The sequence below is a fragment of the Mchenga conophoros genome, linkage group LG18, assembly GCF_057382185.1.
Source record: "Mchenga conophoros isolate Kocher_MC1m ecotype Shallow Benthic linkage group LG18, M_conophoros_male_GT1.1, whole genome shotgun sequence".
Lineage (NCBI taxonomy): Eukaryota > Metazoa > Chordata > Actinopteri > Cichliformes > Cichlidae > Mchenga > Mchenga conophoros.
This window is the reverse complement of record NC_140543.1, coordinates 13,087,918-13,104,866: the sequence shown is the minus strand read 5'-3', so window position 1 is coordinate 13,104,866 and position 16,949 is coordinate 13,087,918. Positions and strand designations below refer to the sequence as shown.

The following is a 16,949-nucleotide window of genomic DNA, read 5'->3' as shown; positions in this document are numbered from 1 at the left end:
CTCATGTGTTAAAAGTTAACTGTATGTAATGCATGAAGACACTTTAAAGTTATACACGGAGCATCATTAACCTTACACACAGCCTTGAAGTCACACAGATCAGACGCTTTAAAAATGCAGATATATTAACATTAGTGCCTTTGGCTGAGCACATCTATAAGGTCATGGGTCATGCTTTCAGATGAGAGACCGCTCCAGCCCTAATAATGCTCTAACGTTAATGGTTAATGGCTAGTAACTATGGCCGCTGTACACGATGAGACCTGGCCAATTACCCAAATTGAATTCTATCACACAGAGGAGCCTATGAACACATTAACATCGGTGTACATGTGTTTGTGCATTTTCACCAAGGTTTTTTTTTTCTACAGCAGTGTTGTTGGTTAAATGGAGAGTGAAGCCATAGATAACAAGGCTAATGTAGAGCATGTGTAACTGTCCGCACTGCTCAACTACCCATGAAACCATCTAATCCACTGCTTCTATCATAAAGGTGTTGTGGGAAGTTCACAACCAAAAGAGGACATTGCAGCATCCTTGGAATGCCAGAAGCTGTAAGCTTGTAGGCTCATGATGTCTGTCAGGATTGCAACGCGGGAATGGGTTTCGTGAGAGAGGGAAGAAAGACTGCATGTGTGGGAAATACACAGTAGGTGAGAAAGCAGACTAACTTGGAGTGTTGGGGCAGCGATGAGAGCTGGGACCTGTGGAGAGAGGAGAGTGAAGGAGGAAGGAAGAAGAACACTCAATCAATGGAGGTGGCTCAAGACCAGACTAGGGCCAAACAGTATCTGCAAATAACCTTTCAAGCTAGCTGGAGTGTGCAGCAAGTGCTGTTTGCCCTCTTGGGACAATTCAAGTAGTGCAGTTTACACTGTTAAACAAAAGTGCATACAAAGCTTGACTTTAAAGTACTCTCCTGTGGCAGGATGTGTAAACTCAGTGCACTGCATCACAGAGTAAAGGCAACTAGATGTTTCAGCTTAAGTGTCAAGAGGAAATGTTGACATCTGGTTGGTGAAAACTTTACTTGAAGGTAAAGGTTTTGCTAAAATCCCTTTCTGTATGTGAATCATTTGCATGCACAGGTACCCACCCAGTCAATCGGGAAGCCAAGCAACTGTGATGAACAACTTGACAGAGTGGGTAATAATTAGACTTTTTCAGTTAAACTGAGGGCTGGTTTAAATTCCTAATAAGAGTGGTCTTTGCTTCATTAAACATCTTTTTTTTTCTTTAATGAAGTTACCACATTCCCCACATAAACAAGTGATTTCCTATTACTTCGGCAAACTGTCTCCAAGTGGTACTTGATGCTATATTTAAAGTGTTAGCAACAAATGACCTTAAGTAAATATTTGCAAATACCATCTGATCCACGTCTGTCAAGGATAAATCAGGTCAGTTACTCAGAGAACCACACGACTGCTGCTGGAGTGCCAAAAAACGCACAGCCGAAAGCCTGTTGAACAAACCAACATGCCGGAGACGTGAGCTGCAATCGGCCGGACCGTTTCGACAACAATCAGTATCAGAGCAGGAATGTTCACCTGCTGGGGGCGAATCAAAGAGAGAAAAGAGCGACAGGACAGAGGAATGGGCCGTTCAATATTCTCTCAGCTCAGGCTTGGAGTCTTCTATGATTTCACAAGCTAGACACAGCCTTGGTAATTTTTGATAATCACCACTCTTGAAGCAAAACAGCGAGGTGGAAAAGGAGAAAAAGAAGGAGATATTGTTGACGTAAAGGGAGAGAGAAAAGGGGGGGTGTAAGGGGAGAAAAAGAAAGAGATTACCCTGCAGGGGGAAATGGAAGACAAAAGACGAAAGAGGTGGAGTGGGAGGATGGGAGAACAGAGCTCTTTCAGAGCGACAGCACTGCTTAATTCCTCTGCAGGGGTTCATAGGGGCTCTGTGTGTGCGTGCGAGGGAGTGTATGGCAAATGGGATCTTTAATAACCCGTGAGAAGAGATACACACGCGCTCACACAATCACACACACACACACACACACACACACAGGAAAAACACAGAAACGTGCGCGTGCACTGAGGTTGACATTTTGTCTCAGCTCCATTGTTCCCTCCGCCTGGCTCACCTTGACATCAGAGGCAGCAGGACTCATTATCAGCTGGGGGGAATGAAAGGAGCTCATGGAGGAAGGAGGAGCAAGAGACCAGAGGAGGAGGAGGAAGAAGATCAGGGGGAAAAGGAAGAAGGAGGATGCCGAGGCGGGCACCCTTACACGACGCACACACAGACTTCAGCAGCGTGTGCGGCTGGAATTTGAATTCACTCAGCCTGACTTCACTGATACCGTCAGCTGGGTATGACGCGATCACAGTTTGTTGATTTCTGCTTGCTGCCCTTTTTTTAAAGAATTGGTGAAATTTTCTTCCTGACAACAAATCAAATAAGCCGTACGTGTGAATGTCATAAAGTAACACATGCTACAAAACACTAATAAAGAAGAGATCCATCAAAGGAATGAGTAAGGAAGGCATTCAGCTTCAGGGAAGGCTGTGCAGATTCGAGTTGGGGGGGGGAAAAAAAGCAATATCTACTATTTTTCAAAAAATCTTGAAAATAAAAGACATTAAAGAATACTATTAAAGATATGAGTGACCTTTATATATTCTTTCAGCACTGAAGATAAAATCTGTTTTTGAGTTAACGACTGATGAATTTTAGGAGCGCTTTCATTTTGGAAATGACGCTCTTTCAAATCCCTAGTCAAAAAGCAGAATATCCTTTTTTCTTCATTTTGATATTAAAAAACTGAATTCTTTTCCTGCAAAGCACTGATTAAAAAATAAAACACACATGTACAAGTTTCTAGGTTTACCCTTAAACAGACCCATGAGAAGAAGTTGAGGCTGATGCCTTTTTCCCCGTCTTATCAAAGTTACATCGACTTGTAAACATCAACCCTCAAGCTTTAAATTACAAAGAGAGCTTCGAATGCTTTATTAAAGCAGAACTCTGTAAGCTTGCAACTGTCTTAATAACACGGATAACTGTGTCACTACTGTCTTAAACCAGAAAGTTCAGAAAGTTCAGAGCGGAAAGCAGAGAAAAGTTTACATAAACTCTTTGTTGTTCCTTGTGTAGCTGTTTGTTACCTGGGGTCTGGTAGTTGAGTCTTCTCATCTCTACAGGGTCGGAAGAGTTGCCCAGCAGGGAGTCTTTCACCCCACCCGAGTGCTCGTCTTTAGGTAAGGGTGAGGCACGCTTCCTGTGGTGGTAGAAGCAGACAGTAAGAGCATTTCAAGCTGAGCTCTAAGCTCAAAGTTAGCCGTACGCTGAATAAAAGCATACAGGCTGTATGCAGAAAGATTCAAAATTACATCAGTGATTCCTCTATTCAGAACAAAAACAAACAAAAAATGCACACATTTTCATGCTGTTTCACACTTGATGAGGTTAATGACATAGTTGATGGTTTTCAAAGCTACTTTTGAGGACCACCAATTCAAGAGATAGTATGCATCATCCTCATTAGTTTGAAAAAACTGGAGTTTAATGTGTTTGAAGAAACACCGTAATTTTCCTGGAGTGGGCTAGGTTTGGCTTGTTTGCGGCTGGATAGGTGACAGCTGCAGTGTGGGAATGTGTACATGACTGCCTGTTTGTGTGTAGTAAAGACAGAAATGTGTGCTTTCCGCTGCTGTTTGTGTGCGCGAGTGCTAACAACACATTGTGTTTACTGGCTTCCAGATTGAGAGGAAAACAGGCGGAAGCTGTAATTAGCTCATCAGCTGGGTGGCACAACACAGGGTAATTAGACCAGTTCTCCAGCACCTGTGCTGCTGGGCCCGGCCTAGCTGAGTCTAGCATAGCACAGAACAGAGCAGCACAGCTCGGACTGGCTCAGCTCAGTCGACCGTGAAAAGGAAAACAAAGCATGTTTTCAGATAGCCGGCATCTGTTGACATACACACACAAACAGGCACACAGATGTACGCTTTCCCATCTCTCCAACTTTTACAAGTACAAACACACAGAGACACTCATACAGATACAGCTGCACACTCACAAGCCTTCTGACTGCAAATGGAAATGGGCGGAAGGAAGCATCAGGGTGCCCTGTGGAAATTTCACATCTCATTGCACTCCATTTGCAAGTGGCGAGCGTGGGTTTTAGGAAAGAGCAGGGCCTTCTGTTGAAGCCCAGCGTGGTGAGAATACACAAAGCTGCTGGTGCACACACAGCCTTAACCCGGTCCACCTCAGCCACTGGGGCTGGGGGCCTCTCTGCCACCTGTTATCTTATGCTGCAGAGGCTTAAGTTAATGCTAGCTGCATGACGGTTAATCTATGACAAGCATCACTTCCTCTCCAGCCGAGAGCTGAGCCAGACCGTATCTGGTTTTCCCAGAGTTTGCTCTTAGGCTCGGCTAGACTGAGGGAGGGGATGAGAGAGATCTGTCCTCTGCACACCTCATCCATACCTCTGACCCACTCAGATGCCAATCAGTGCTACATGACACTTTAGTGCTGTCCTAAAGTAAATGTGGCTCATCTTGGGCTCAAAGTGATGGTTAAAATGTGAGAATGTAAAGTAGACGCACATGCACACTGTGAGAACATGAGTGTGTTTGCAGTACAGGGTGTGCTTAATGAGGCTAGAACAGGCCCCTTTGTTGCGACTCCTGCCAAAGGGAAGCAGGAAAAGGAGGGGAAAAAAGGCTAAAAGTAGAGGAATGGGTCTCAGTGGAAAATGTCAGCTTAAAAGATGGGAACATTTCTTTTTCAGCAGTTTCTCTGTCTGGCATTTACTTCACAATGGCCCATTCAGCAGCAGGTGATGCCTTGGCATATTCAGATGGGGCCAGTCTTGAAGGGGCACGCTGACACTGGCTGGATAATGAAACGCAGCACGGAGACAAACCACAGCAGACAGAACGATCTGTGGGAGGAACGCTGGGACTAGATGTGAAACATGCACCGGTACACATGACCCTGGAGCTCCTCTGACCTCAGTTACCCAGGGCTGCAGAGTCTGCTCTTTCTCATGTATTGTACAATTTCTTAAAGTCGAACACATCAGACACAAAGATGATTCCTGAGATTCCTTTGAGATGATGCTTTTGGTGTGCAATGTCAATTAGAGATGAGAGACAGCCAACTCTGCAACCCCATAGAGATGATTAATACCACCAATTTCACAACACGGATGAAAACGACTTGGGCAGTGGGAGATGAAATTGTGATGGATGTTTCAGGGAAAGTACCCACCTTTCCTGTTTGCTGCATTCACAAAGGCAAGAAAGAAGTCGGGGTGTTAATGTGTAATAGTTATGCAGAAGTATTTTTTAACACATATCTTGATCTAACTGGACTGTTTTCCAAAGACTAAAAAAAAGCCAAATATTGAAAGCAAATGATTTTTAAAAAGTTATCATAAAAAAAAATCTCTCGAGCCTTTTGAGAATAATCATGGCTTTGTTTGCTGCTAGTGTTGGTCTTGGCGACTCTGCAGGTAGCAATAACAACCAGAGCTACAGTGTGATTATTCCTCTGCACATTTACTGCCAGTCCGCAGTGAAAAGGGCACGCAGCCACCTCCCCACAGTCCCTCCTGTCAATCTGTGTCTACATGAAGAAAGGGCTTCCAGACAGAGGACGTGCTACTCAGCAGTGAGCTGTCTCAAGGCCTATTATTAACCAGTCCCTTTCTAAGTCTGCCGGAGACAGCAGCCACATAGCAAGGCTGCAAGGCTGAGGATGGCAGGTGAGGCACGTATGATGTGAAATTAAGATCTTGTAATGGATCCATCAGGACAAGATAGTAGGTAGGACTTAATCATGAAGAAGTGAAGTGAGGGGAAAGAGTCCTGCAGCCAGTGCAATATTCTTTAAAATTAATGATGTACAAATAACTGTGCATGACTACCATGCTTGAAGAAAGGCTGGTTTTATAGAGCTGCATGAGTTACTTTTTGGTTATTTGGGAAAAAAAGGTTAATTGTTAATTATAGCTCCATTATTTTGTTATTGAAAATCTATAATTGAAAGTCATGTCTGACAGCACAAAAGTCAAAGATGTTCAAAGTGCAAATATTCATTAGAATATAGCTGGAAGTCTTCACAGCTTATAAGCAGAACTGAGCAAATGTTTGGCATTTTTGTTTAATAAATCACTTAAAATCATTAATTCTAATCGACTAGTCGTTTTAACATTAGCCATTAAAGTTTCTCCAAAGCACCTCGTTGGTCTGTACATAGTCATGGTGTGCTGCACAGAGGCACCCGAAGTGCTTTAAAGAGATATTGACTAAGCGTTTACTTGAGCCCTCTGTTGCACCCTTCTGTTTCTTATTTCAAATGACCAATGGTGTTGGCAAAAACACATTCCTCACTCCTAACTAAGAGATTTTGACAGCCAAGCTGTGCTTTTTATTAGGGAGGCAATGTCAGTTGCCATTTCTGCTGAGACTTCACATAGTACTGCTGAAAATAGCCAGCTGGGCCAAAATATTTTGTATGAAAAAAAACAAATCAACGTGTCTTTGGCTCTCCTCTCATTACCGTGTATATTATGCAAAGGAAAGTGGATGTTATAGTTTGGTGTGCGAGGAGCCTGGTGCAAGTGGCAGGAAGAAGCACGTCTCATTACCATTCCTGATGCAACCATAAGAAACCTACAATCACAAGTGTCACCGCATTTCAACCTCAACCAATTAATAATCAGAAGCATGGCTTCTTACTTCTTAAAGATGAGGATGGCGATGACGATGCTGATGATGAGCAGCACAGCCAGCACTGGGCCCATGACCCACAGCATTTCAGACTGCTCCATCCCTTGAGCCATACTTGAAGTGACCTCGATTGGATCTGAGTAGGGACTAGCTGAATATGTCATCTGTAAGGAAACAGAAAAGAGAGTACAGGTACATCAGAGAGGCACTTCAGACTTTTTAGTATGTATGCAAGGTCTCCCTTCTCCTTTAAGTGTAATCTGGATTCCCTAGGGTGTTTAAAACTGCCTAAAGTTAAAAAAAAAGAAGCTCAAACATCAAAGGAAAAGGCACTGGACTCGGGGAGAACGAGCATGTTGCTAACATGAATTTAAAATTCTACACAGGGTTCAACTGTAGATCAACCACTTATATACTTAAAGGACAATTAAAAAAGATACTGACACTTTGAATATGTAGCACTTTCTGTGGCTGAAGTAACAAAACTGGAAACAAAGTTTTCTACATAAGAGATAAACCAAATATCTCACTTCCCATATCTTGTTTCTGGCACTCGGATAGTCAAGTTGTGTCAACTTAGTAATAGATGACAGTCCAGTGATGAAGCAGAGCAGGCCACAGAGCTATCGACCAAACTCAAATCAAGTTTATATATTTCTGTTAGAAAAAACTAAGACGGCTGATGACAGAGCGACTGACACCAGAGTGAGGGAGGTAGAGATGGAGAGGCAGGGATAAGTGTGCATGTCCCTTGGTCGCTGAGATAAATGGGGGCACAAGAGAGGACTCATCTCTTCTTCATTAGTGTTCACACCGTGACAGAAGAGGAGGAGGTGACGACGAGGGTGCATTTCCACCTTGGTTGTAAATGAGACATCTTTCCACTCCACGTCTCTGAATGATGGGGGAAAGGGAGGTGGGGAGGTATGCATCGGTGTGTATGTATCTGAGGACGGGGTACCCGAGGGGATGCAGTATGGTGCATGGTGGTAAAAAAAAAAAAAAAAAAAAAAGGTTTGAAGAAGAAGGAATCCAACTGTGAGAGAGCAAGCTGACAGATGAGAAAAAGGGAGGCGTGAGGCATCTGTCATTAGAACTCAGCGTGACACCTATTGAATGACGATAGGAGATGCAGGTTGGGATAGGGAGTACAGAGTGTGGAAGGATATGGGTGACAGATCGCAGACCTCTAAGGGAATTGGGCTCCCAGCATGCAGTGGGAATGGTGGGGCAGCAGGCAGCAGTAATCCGGATCATTAGCTGCACAGCAGCCTGCTCTTCAGTGCACAGGCAGATATTAATTGGAAAGATAAGCTGCGATGAGCTCAAAGAGTCCTGCGCTCTGTCATATAGTTCTGTTATCACTCATGCTCTTGGACAACTGCCATGAAAACTTACACTTTGGGTGTGTGTGATACGGCACGTCTCAGTGGTGTACGTGCAAACCACCATGCTCTCATAGTGGGCCCGGAAACATGATAAATCAAGCAGGAAAGTGAAAAAAATTCACATTTTCATGACAGCAATAGTTTACAGCGGCAATGTTTCACATTTGTCTCTGTCTCTCTCACACACACGCACACAGACAGACACACAGCAGGGACATGAGACCAGCTTTCTACCATTCTGAGCGCCTTTGGGAGGAACCTATTATCCAAGAACAAAGAAAAACGGCACAGCAATGGGACGCTGCTGATGTGACGACACCACAAGGCTTCCTGTTCTTTTGGGAAGGCCCGAAAAAGGCTGTAGGATATGGCCCTGCAGGGAATCCTGGGAAAAAGTTTTTTTTTAATGAGGTAACAAATAACTGCAGCTGTGCTTTCAGAGAAGGATAAGAGAAGAAGAGCAAGAGCAGAGGAGAGGGCTGAACAAAAAGAGAGGGCTTTTTGTCTGGTGGTCACGGTGAAGTAGTGGGATCATCCATTTGAACGGCCCTAATATCTGATAAAAGCTCAGTCACGCAGCTCCTAATGCTTCTGCCCTCGCACAGCGGTATCACAATGGAGCAATGGTGCAGTGAAGGAATGTGCGAATCTGAGAGTGAGTCAGAGACAGTGAAAGACATAAGTGCATCCCTTACAACTCTGGATCAGTGCGCGTCTCTCTGTAAAGTATGGGCATGCAGTGTGTTTGGATATGCGCGACGTACACATGGAGTGAATACATTGATCATATTGTTACACTGCTGGGAAACACTGGAGCCTTGACGTTTATATGGATGGTATTTTGTCATGTATCACCCACCTAAATGTTGAAACAGAACAAGGCCAAAGAGTTTACCATGTTTATTTAAATTGCATAATTTTTCTTTTTGTCCACAGAGATGTAGCAGGATCTACATCTACAGGAGGGGCTACAGACGTGGGTAAAAACACAGAGAGATGAAGCTAAACACATTTTGCAGTGCAATCGCATTTAGAAAGTGAATTAGATGCTGAAAACAGATTTGATAAAATGATTTGATAAAATTCTATTAAATGCCATCCCCACTAGAGAAGAGATAGAAGAAAATGACAAGTAGAAGAGAATAAACAATAAAAGAAATACTGTAGATAAAGATATATACAACTGTAAGAATTATCAGTGATGTATTTGGTTGCGTATGTGTGTGCGACTGTGTGCAAGAACTGCAAACAAAAGCGTGTATGTTTTTGTGTGAGCACACCTGGAACATCAGTTTTTCTGAGCCTTTTCACAAACTTCTCTAAGCCTGCACGAGTGAAGGTATTTGTTTTGGTCGCAGCCACTAGCGAAGAGTGTGTGTGTGTGTGTGTGTGTGTGTGTGTGTGTGTGTGTCTGTGAGAGAGAGACTATATTTGTCTGAGACAAAGTAAGAGAACAAGGGAGAGAGAGAGGGAGATAGTGGGTGATGTGAGATGGCAGAGAGAGGAGACAGAGGAAAAGGTGTTGTGGTAGTAGCAGTGTATCGAGTCTGCTATCTGGCCCGTGAGCTACACAGCTTCCGCAGTCAGCCACTGCTCCTCCATCCCCTGAGCACAGAATCCGCTATGCACAGCGCAGGCAAATTTGTTTCAACTCGCCGTTGACCCCGCGAGCTCCTCAACTCTCCAAAAGTGGCTTAAATAAGCTGCGGGGTGCGCGCCAAACAAACATACATGTATTACTCCTTTCTAACTGTCTGAATACCAAGCACTCAGATATCTGGAGGCATTGCTACAGGGGAATACCTCCAGGAGTGGATGGGACACAGTGCATTTGAATGGTGACTTTGCCTTTATTTAAACTCCACTCAGTGACTTGAATATGCTCATGTTCCCATCTTGTTTTCCTGTCATAATTCTCTTTTTAATATTATCTGTCAAAGCCTTTTAAATTATGAAAAAACAACCCCGTCCTCCATGCTGAGGGGATTGTGAGTTCATAGCACCGGCAGATTTAGTGCTACAATATCAATTCTTTTTGGGAACGCAGGAAATGCTTGGGTAGCATTGCAAATAGCAAAACACCCCATTATGATTTTTTTTTCTCTCTCCCAGAACATCTAATTTCCCTCAAAATAAAAGCGCACATTAAACACGAGCTCCTCCTCAAACATTCGTTCACTTCCTCTCATCTGGGCTTCACAGGCTGGACAGGACGCGAGACACAATTTTTGCTACCCTCTTTTCCTCTATCAAACGCCACCCCTACTCTCTGTCTCACATCACACAATATTTCATGCCTCCTCCCTCCCTCACTCTCTTCTCGCATTAAATGATACTGTTTATACACACCCAGAATCTATCATCCCATTTCACACCTCCCCCGGCTTGTTTATCCGCCTTGGGTGCTGGGGAGACATGAAGGCACCCTCTCTTCTTCTGCCCCTCTCTCTTCCTCGCTCTCTTCCCCCTTTGCCTTCCTTCTCTTCTTCCCTCCAACCACTGCTGGCTGCTTGTGGCCGTTGATATACGAGGGCTTATTAAATCCTGGCGGTCTTGTTTGATCTACACTGGGGGAGTTTGGGTGGTTGCGAGAAAGTGTGGTAAAGACACAAGTCATTTATTCCACTACTTGTTGTCTTATTCTCCTGGGTCTGGTGAAGATCCTGCTCGAGGCAGCTTCTGCTAACTGCTCGATCCTCCTGCATGCTTTACCTTCTGTACCCGTGTGTTTAGTAATAAACGCTCGAAAGCGGCGCGTTGGGGGTGACAAAAACAAACACTGCCGTGTTTCCCAAGGAGTGCAGTTAGGGGATTTGTGCAGAAATCAATGACTGCAGTAGCCACCTCACCATTCAGTATGCTTAAAAGCACACGTGAAGCCAGGATAGGAGAAATGAGAAAATCAAGGTGTTTACATGCTCTATAATAATCCTGTTAGTGTAGATGTTGTGCTTATTATATGGAGCAGGCCAGCTATTGGATTTTTTTTATCCCTTATTGTATTTTTGAACCATGGATGGCATATTTTAAGTGAATTTGTGAGCTGTAGCCTGAAGTGGGGTTTTTTTCTGTCAGAGCATTTTGACAGTTCAGTTAGGGGACATGATATGTAGAAAAAACTGACTGCTTTCACGATCTGTATGCACACCTCTGTGAATGTTTTCACAAAAGCACCAACGTTCTGAAATGGTTGTCAGCTTATTTTGATTTAGCTTCAAAATGTGAGTTTTAGCCATCCACACTCGAATATTCATTTTAGGGCCAAGAATGCACTGCCACGTCTAATGATCTCTCCTTTAATCTTTGTCACGGCAGCACTTTCTCTGTCTAAAGTCTTTGTCATGTGGCGCCGTAAAATGTTTTTTTTAGAAAACCATTTGTGTTTGTACATCAGAAGTACACTGCAGCATTACTATTCATGTTTGCTTTAATCTGCTATCCTAATTCAGGAAATTAAGTGTCCTATTTACATACATTTTAGGAAATGAGTTTGCTGCAGAAAGCTGAAGTGAAGGTAAACACACTGGCTGACTCACAGAGTGAGTGAATCTGATTGATCCAAGTGATTAAGTTTAAAAGCAGGTGGGTACGACGCAGTTTAAGGAGGGCAAGTGCACAGAAAGAGAGAAATCTTGAGCGCTGCTGATCCAGCATGGTGTATCTTGCAGGTACGGTGAGAGTGTTGTGCAGTGATGGGATTTAAGCATCTGCTTTGAAGTAAAGTATACCGTGGTTGCCCGCTATAGCCTCCCCTGCATGTCCCTCCTCTTTCCTGAGTGAAAGAGTAGGGGATTACTGGAGTAGGGTAGTGGTGGTGGGGGGCTTTAGGGACATGTAAAGCAGCATTTCAAGGGAATCAGGCCTGCTTTACAGACTCCCGAGACCCTGAGACCAGGCCCTCATCTCCCTCTTAACTTCAGCTGCTCTAATCAATCTTCTCTGCTCTCTTCATGGTAGAGAAATGTGGAGAGGGTGAGAGAAGCAGAGAGAGGGGTAAAGGAAAAAAGCTCAGAGGAGGGAGTGAAGAGAAAGAAATAGGTGAAAAGTCTGGGATTGGGTTTCGGACTTGGAGCGTTCGCTCTCTTCCATTTAAAAAAAATAAAATAAAATCACTCAGGGCACAGCTACTGAATATACATGTCCCGGGTAGCGGTGAAGCTCCGAGCAATCACAGTCGCTCATTCTTTCTGCTGTGAAGTTTACTCCAGACCGTCCCACGGAGAACTGGGCCTCCATGTTGGAGCTGTTTGACGAGTGCATTGGGGCCTGGCTGAGAAAGCCGAGAGTCTAGTATTAGCATTGTAAAGAGATGTGCGCAGGGCCCTGCTGCTGCCGAAATGGCAAAGCTGGATCTCTGATGTCATTGTTAAGTGATAAGGGAGTTATCCGGACAAGCTACAATGACTTTTAGAGGCAGCAGTATTAAAGGATAATTGGCAATAAAAACAAAAACAATTAGACTTCCCACTGCTATTTTGGAACGCTTTGAGGAGCAGAGTGATTAGAGTTTGAGGATGGGTGATAAACTTAAATAATCTGTCCGAGAAAAGAAAAATTAACATGTACCAAAATACAGAAAAGCTTCAGTGTTTAAAAAACAAACGCAAGTTCTTTACTAAAAAGCAAAATAAAGAAGCAACTTACGCCATCAAGGCTGGATGTTTTACTTACATACTGAGCAGTGCTGTCAGTCCCTTCAGATTGAAGTTCAGCCAAGACAAAGCAGAGATACTGCTGTGAGCTCGTCAGGGGCTTGTTGAAGAATTCGTCGTACCTTTTCTCATCACCCAGCATAAAGGTGGTTGGAAGTGACGCAAGCTTGGCAGCAATGTAAGGCTTGGTGGAATCCAAGTGACGTCGGTGTCTTACGACAGAACTTCTACTTGATTTGAGCAGCTGGGGTAGAAAAAGAGAGATTTCTCAATAATACACAACTTTGGCTCTTTGGTCAAAAATCTCTCTTCCATATACACAATGGCATCCAACTTCTCTAAATTTCATCAACTCCTCCTAAAGTCTAAAAAAAGCTTTTGCACTGGCACTAGACATCCAGGTTTGGTTGTTAGCATGCCTCCAAATAAGAGATAATGATTGTGCACAGCTAAAATGGCCTTTGCACAGCAATATAACTGCAAACAATGCAGCCAATCTACGAAGTGAGCAATTAGCACTTGCTCTAGCACACAAACTCAGCATGACTGCCAGCCCGGTTAATAAATGAGCAGGCACATACAGCACTGCGGCATTGTGTTTTCAGCAGCATTTTGTTTTCTGTCAGTGATGTCTCATGCACTGCTCCAGATGTAGCTTTATTAAATCATTATGTCGGAGGGAGGAGACAATGGCCTGCTCGGTGTTTAATGACTCAGGGAGTCCCATCTCTCTCCCTCTCAGTCTCTTCTGTTATTTCTACAGGGAGCTTGAACAATAGTGATTCAGACCAACGAGCCTCGCAGTTTACTTAAAAATTATGCTATTAATATTTAGGCATGTCATTTAGCTTAAATTCCCTCATGGACAAGGAAGACCTTTATTCAATGGAATAATAAGGCAGTCATAAATCTTTGTCCTCATTTGAATAACTCATGTAAAACTTTGTCTACAGGCGGCAAAGCCTGACTATAAACAATTTAAAGAAAAATATAGAGGTAGAGCAGTAATTCTTTTGACTACAATTGTGAAAATGACCACACAGTTTGATTGCCTAACATCTACAACAATACAAATAATTAAACAAAGACCAAACTATTTTATGTACACACAAATTGCTATATTCAACAAATGGGCAGTGTCTGCAGACCTGGCATTCACTCAGGACACTCCCCACCTAGCTGAGTGAGTCATTGTTTAAAATCTCTTTCTTCTGGCGCCCAGGAGGGTAAAGCTAATTAGTTTCCACTCGTCACTTTCTACCCAGTTGGACCAGAGAGTGCTATTTGGGACCCTGACCTGGCACATTAGCCAATCAGACATGGGCTGGCACTCACCTCATCCATGTCCATCTCGTCTGGATTCTTCCACTTGCGTGTCACCGGGGACATGGGCACCACAACGATGTAGTACCACCTGCCATGAAAAATAAAGCTTGTGTTAAGAAAGACCGGCCGATGCACGTACACACTGAGAACAAAGTGGGCCAAGTGCATTAATAGCACAGTCAAAACAAGGAGGCGTACTTTGACGGTGATCCTTGTTGGGCTGAATTCAAAATTTAAGTAAAACACATGTGGTTCCGACCAAGGTCGAACACCAGCAGATTGGCAATGCATTCGCCAATTAATTGCTAATCACTAAGAACATCTGCCATGTAGACTGGAACAAACACAATCCCAGTGAGGGGAGCCTTCAGCTAGCATAGATCCCCATAGGATTCCTTAGGTTAATAGAAGCAGCTATGTGACTACTCGTGTGTGTTCTCCTGCTTTCAATAAGAAGACCAAAATAGAAGGAAAAGAAAGACATTAGTAAGACATTTAAGACTTTACAGTCAAGCTAAGAGGCTAGGTGATGAATAAAGGAGAATGCTTTGGAGAATGCATTAGGTTATATATGTTTCGTCTCTGCCCCGACTCTGTCTCGGGTACAAGTTTCGCCCCCGATGCAGCATTTGACTACTTGTAAAATCAGGTGCTGCTGACAGCAAAAACAGCTGCTTCTCTCCAGACCTCAACTCTGTGATTCAACAGTCACTCAAGTCTAGTAGTGGGAGAAGAGACGTATAACAAGACTCCTCACCCCCTCCCTCTTACCTACACACCCCCTCAACCCTCCCATCCCCAATCACAGGCACTCCGTGGCTGTCAATCTGTGCTGGACCTTGGCCAGCCCTGACAGCCCTGTAATCTTTTTTACCAATCAACCCCGTGTACTCCCCCTTTACACAGACGTGTCGCTATGTGTGTGCGTTCGAAGGAAAAGGGTCAGGTGCAGTTCTCCTCTTAACAATTTGCGTCAAAAGATAACACAGCTCGACCTGATGTTAAGTCTCAATTATCATCAGCTGCCGTGTCACAAAAATGGCTCAGAGTAAAAGTTGCAATCCTAAGTTCTCGAATAGTTTTAGTAGCGATCAGACACACGTGTCGCATTAGGTCCCAAATTTACAGTTTTGTGGCTGTAAATTTTTGTATTAACATCAATTTTAAAATGATAAATGTATAACTTATATGCATCACAATCTGTGTACATAAAAAGCAAAACCTGTTTGTTACTCCTGACTAATAACAATCATTTTCTAGCCCAGAGCAAGCCTGTGTGGTTAGTCCCCATCAGTACGTACTTGACACGAGTGGTGGTCTGGATCTTTGGCAGGGTGATGTTCATCTTGCCACCTTGAGCATGATGTGTCCTGGGCTTGGTCTGGATCAGGTCAGGGGCAGTGCGGATGGACACCTGCTGCTGAAGACCTCCGGCAATGTTGCCCCTGCTTGTCAGTACAAAGGAGTAGTCTGTGTCTGGCTGCAGCTGCGTGATCAGCTTCCTCTTCAGGTTTCCCATCACTTCCACGCTTTGCTGGTTATACAAGATCTGTAAGCACACGGGGGGAAAACTTGGGAGTTGTGATTTACGGCAGCACAGATATACAGCCTGAATATCGTTTGCTCACACGCACCACTCTCTCTTCCCTCTCAAACGCACACACGTGGAAAAAAAAGAAAAAGAAAAGAAAAGCAAAAACAGTATGGTCCTAAGGGAGATGCCCATCTTATCTGACACCTCATCTCAAGTGCTTCAAGCGTCGCACTCGCCCACTGGCGCATATCCAATGTTCTTTTACACCTTAAATTGTCTTTGCTCCCCTATCATTTGGGTGGGAATTGATATATCACTTTGACAGATTATTACACCTCATAAACGAGCATGAATTGGGATTTTCATAGTTTTTGTGCAAATACAAAAAGTGACTCAATCATATTGTGATAAGTGTCAGCACCTAATATTGCTTTTTCATATTACAAATGGCTGTACAGCATGTCAGAACATGTTATTGAAGTAGAATAAGAGTTGTTGTTTTTTTTTAATCCAGCGTTTTTTAATTTAAATTGTACTGCAAGTATTTTGTCTGTGCAAACTCAGTTCATATTCAATCTTTTTTGCACCTCGTGTCAGCAATGGCCGTCTACCTGGCTGGTACTTACCTTAAAAGGTGCTTGGGGTTTGTAGTTTGGTGGCAAATCCCAGGTGAGCAAGACGGACGTTTTCATGACAGCTTTGACACCAAAGTTCAGGGTGGGGAAAGCTAGGATGAGGAAAATCCACTCATTAATACCTCAAGTAAGACATCTTGTACACCACAAAAAGTAATCTCTGTGCATAATTTCATTTCACACTACTATAAAGCAGCACACGAGCAAGTCGCCCCTTCAGTAAACAACGCGAACATATTCTGCTGTAATTCCTTATGACCAAACCTGAAAAGCCACAGGAGTGTTCAGAGAACATTAACAATCGCATTCACGCTTGATTACAGATCATACAAAAATAGACTCCATTTCCCTGAGCCTGTCCCATTTATTGCCGCCCATTCACAAGACACACTCAACAGGCCGAGATCACTGTGATTACCAAGAAATGCATATGACATGAGGAGTGGCAACATGTGTCTTAAAACAGGCATCGTGCATGGTTATAAATAAGAAATCTTTCATTTATAAGATTATAAAATGCATGAGAAGCTACATGCTGGGTAACATTTAGATTTGTGTGTAATGGGAGGGAGGACGAGGAGGCATGGTAATGTGACTGTAGCGTGTAATGAGATTAGTACTCTATAAATCAATAAACACAGTCATGTACTACAGTATGCTGAGTGGAAGATGGGAAAGACACAGCACCGATAAAGTTTAAAACAGAAGCGAGT

At 43.5% G+C, this 16,949-nt stretch overlaps 1 protein-coding gene across 17 annotated transcripts in view; it reads right to left on the bottom strand.

Annotated features, from left to right (window-relative positions):
- Positions 1–16,949, bottom strand: part of LOC146553336 (receptor-type tyrosine-protein phosphatase F) — a 163,477-nt gene that overhangs the window by 21,293 nt on the left and 125,235 nt on the right. For 11 of the 17 annotated variants that reach the window (XM_085254644.1, XM_085254643.1, XM_085254647.1 and 8 more), the window contains 7 exons: positions 16,228–16,328; positions 15,369–15,616; positions 14,077–14,155; positions 12,761–12,985; positions 6,711–6,865; positions 3,123–3,235; positions 672–704 (listed from right to left, as the gene is read on the bottom strand). In XM_085254644.1, coding sequence (XP_085110770.1) covers positions 672–704; positions 3,123–3,235; positions 6,711–6,865; positions 12,761–12,985; positions 14,077–14,155; positions 15,369–15,616; positions 16,228–16,328 — 954 coding nt within the window. The remainder of the gene's footprint in view (positions 1–671; positions 705–3,122; positions 3,236–6,710; positions 6,866–12,760; positions 12,986–14,076; positions 14,156–15,368; positions 15,617–16,227; positions 16,329–16,949) is intronic. The other 6 variants (XM_085254649.1, XM_085254656.1, XM_085254659.1 and 3 more) reach the window with 1 other exon arrangement.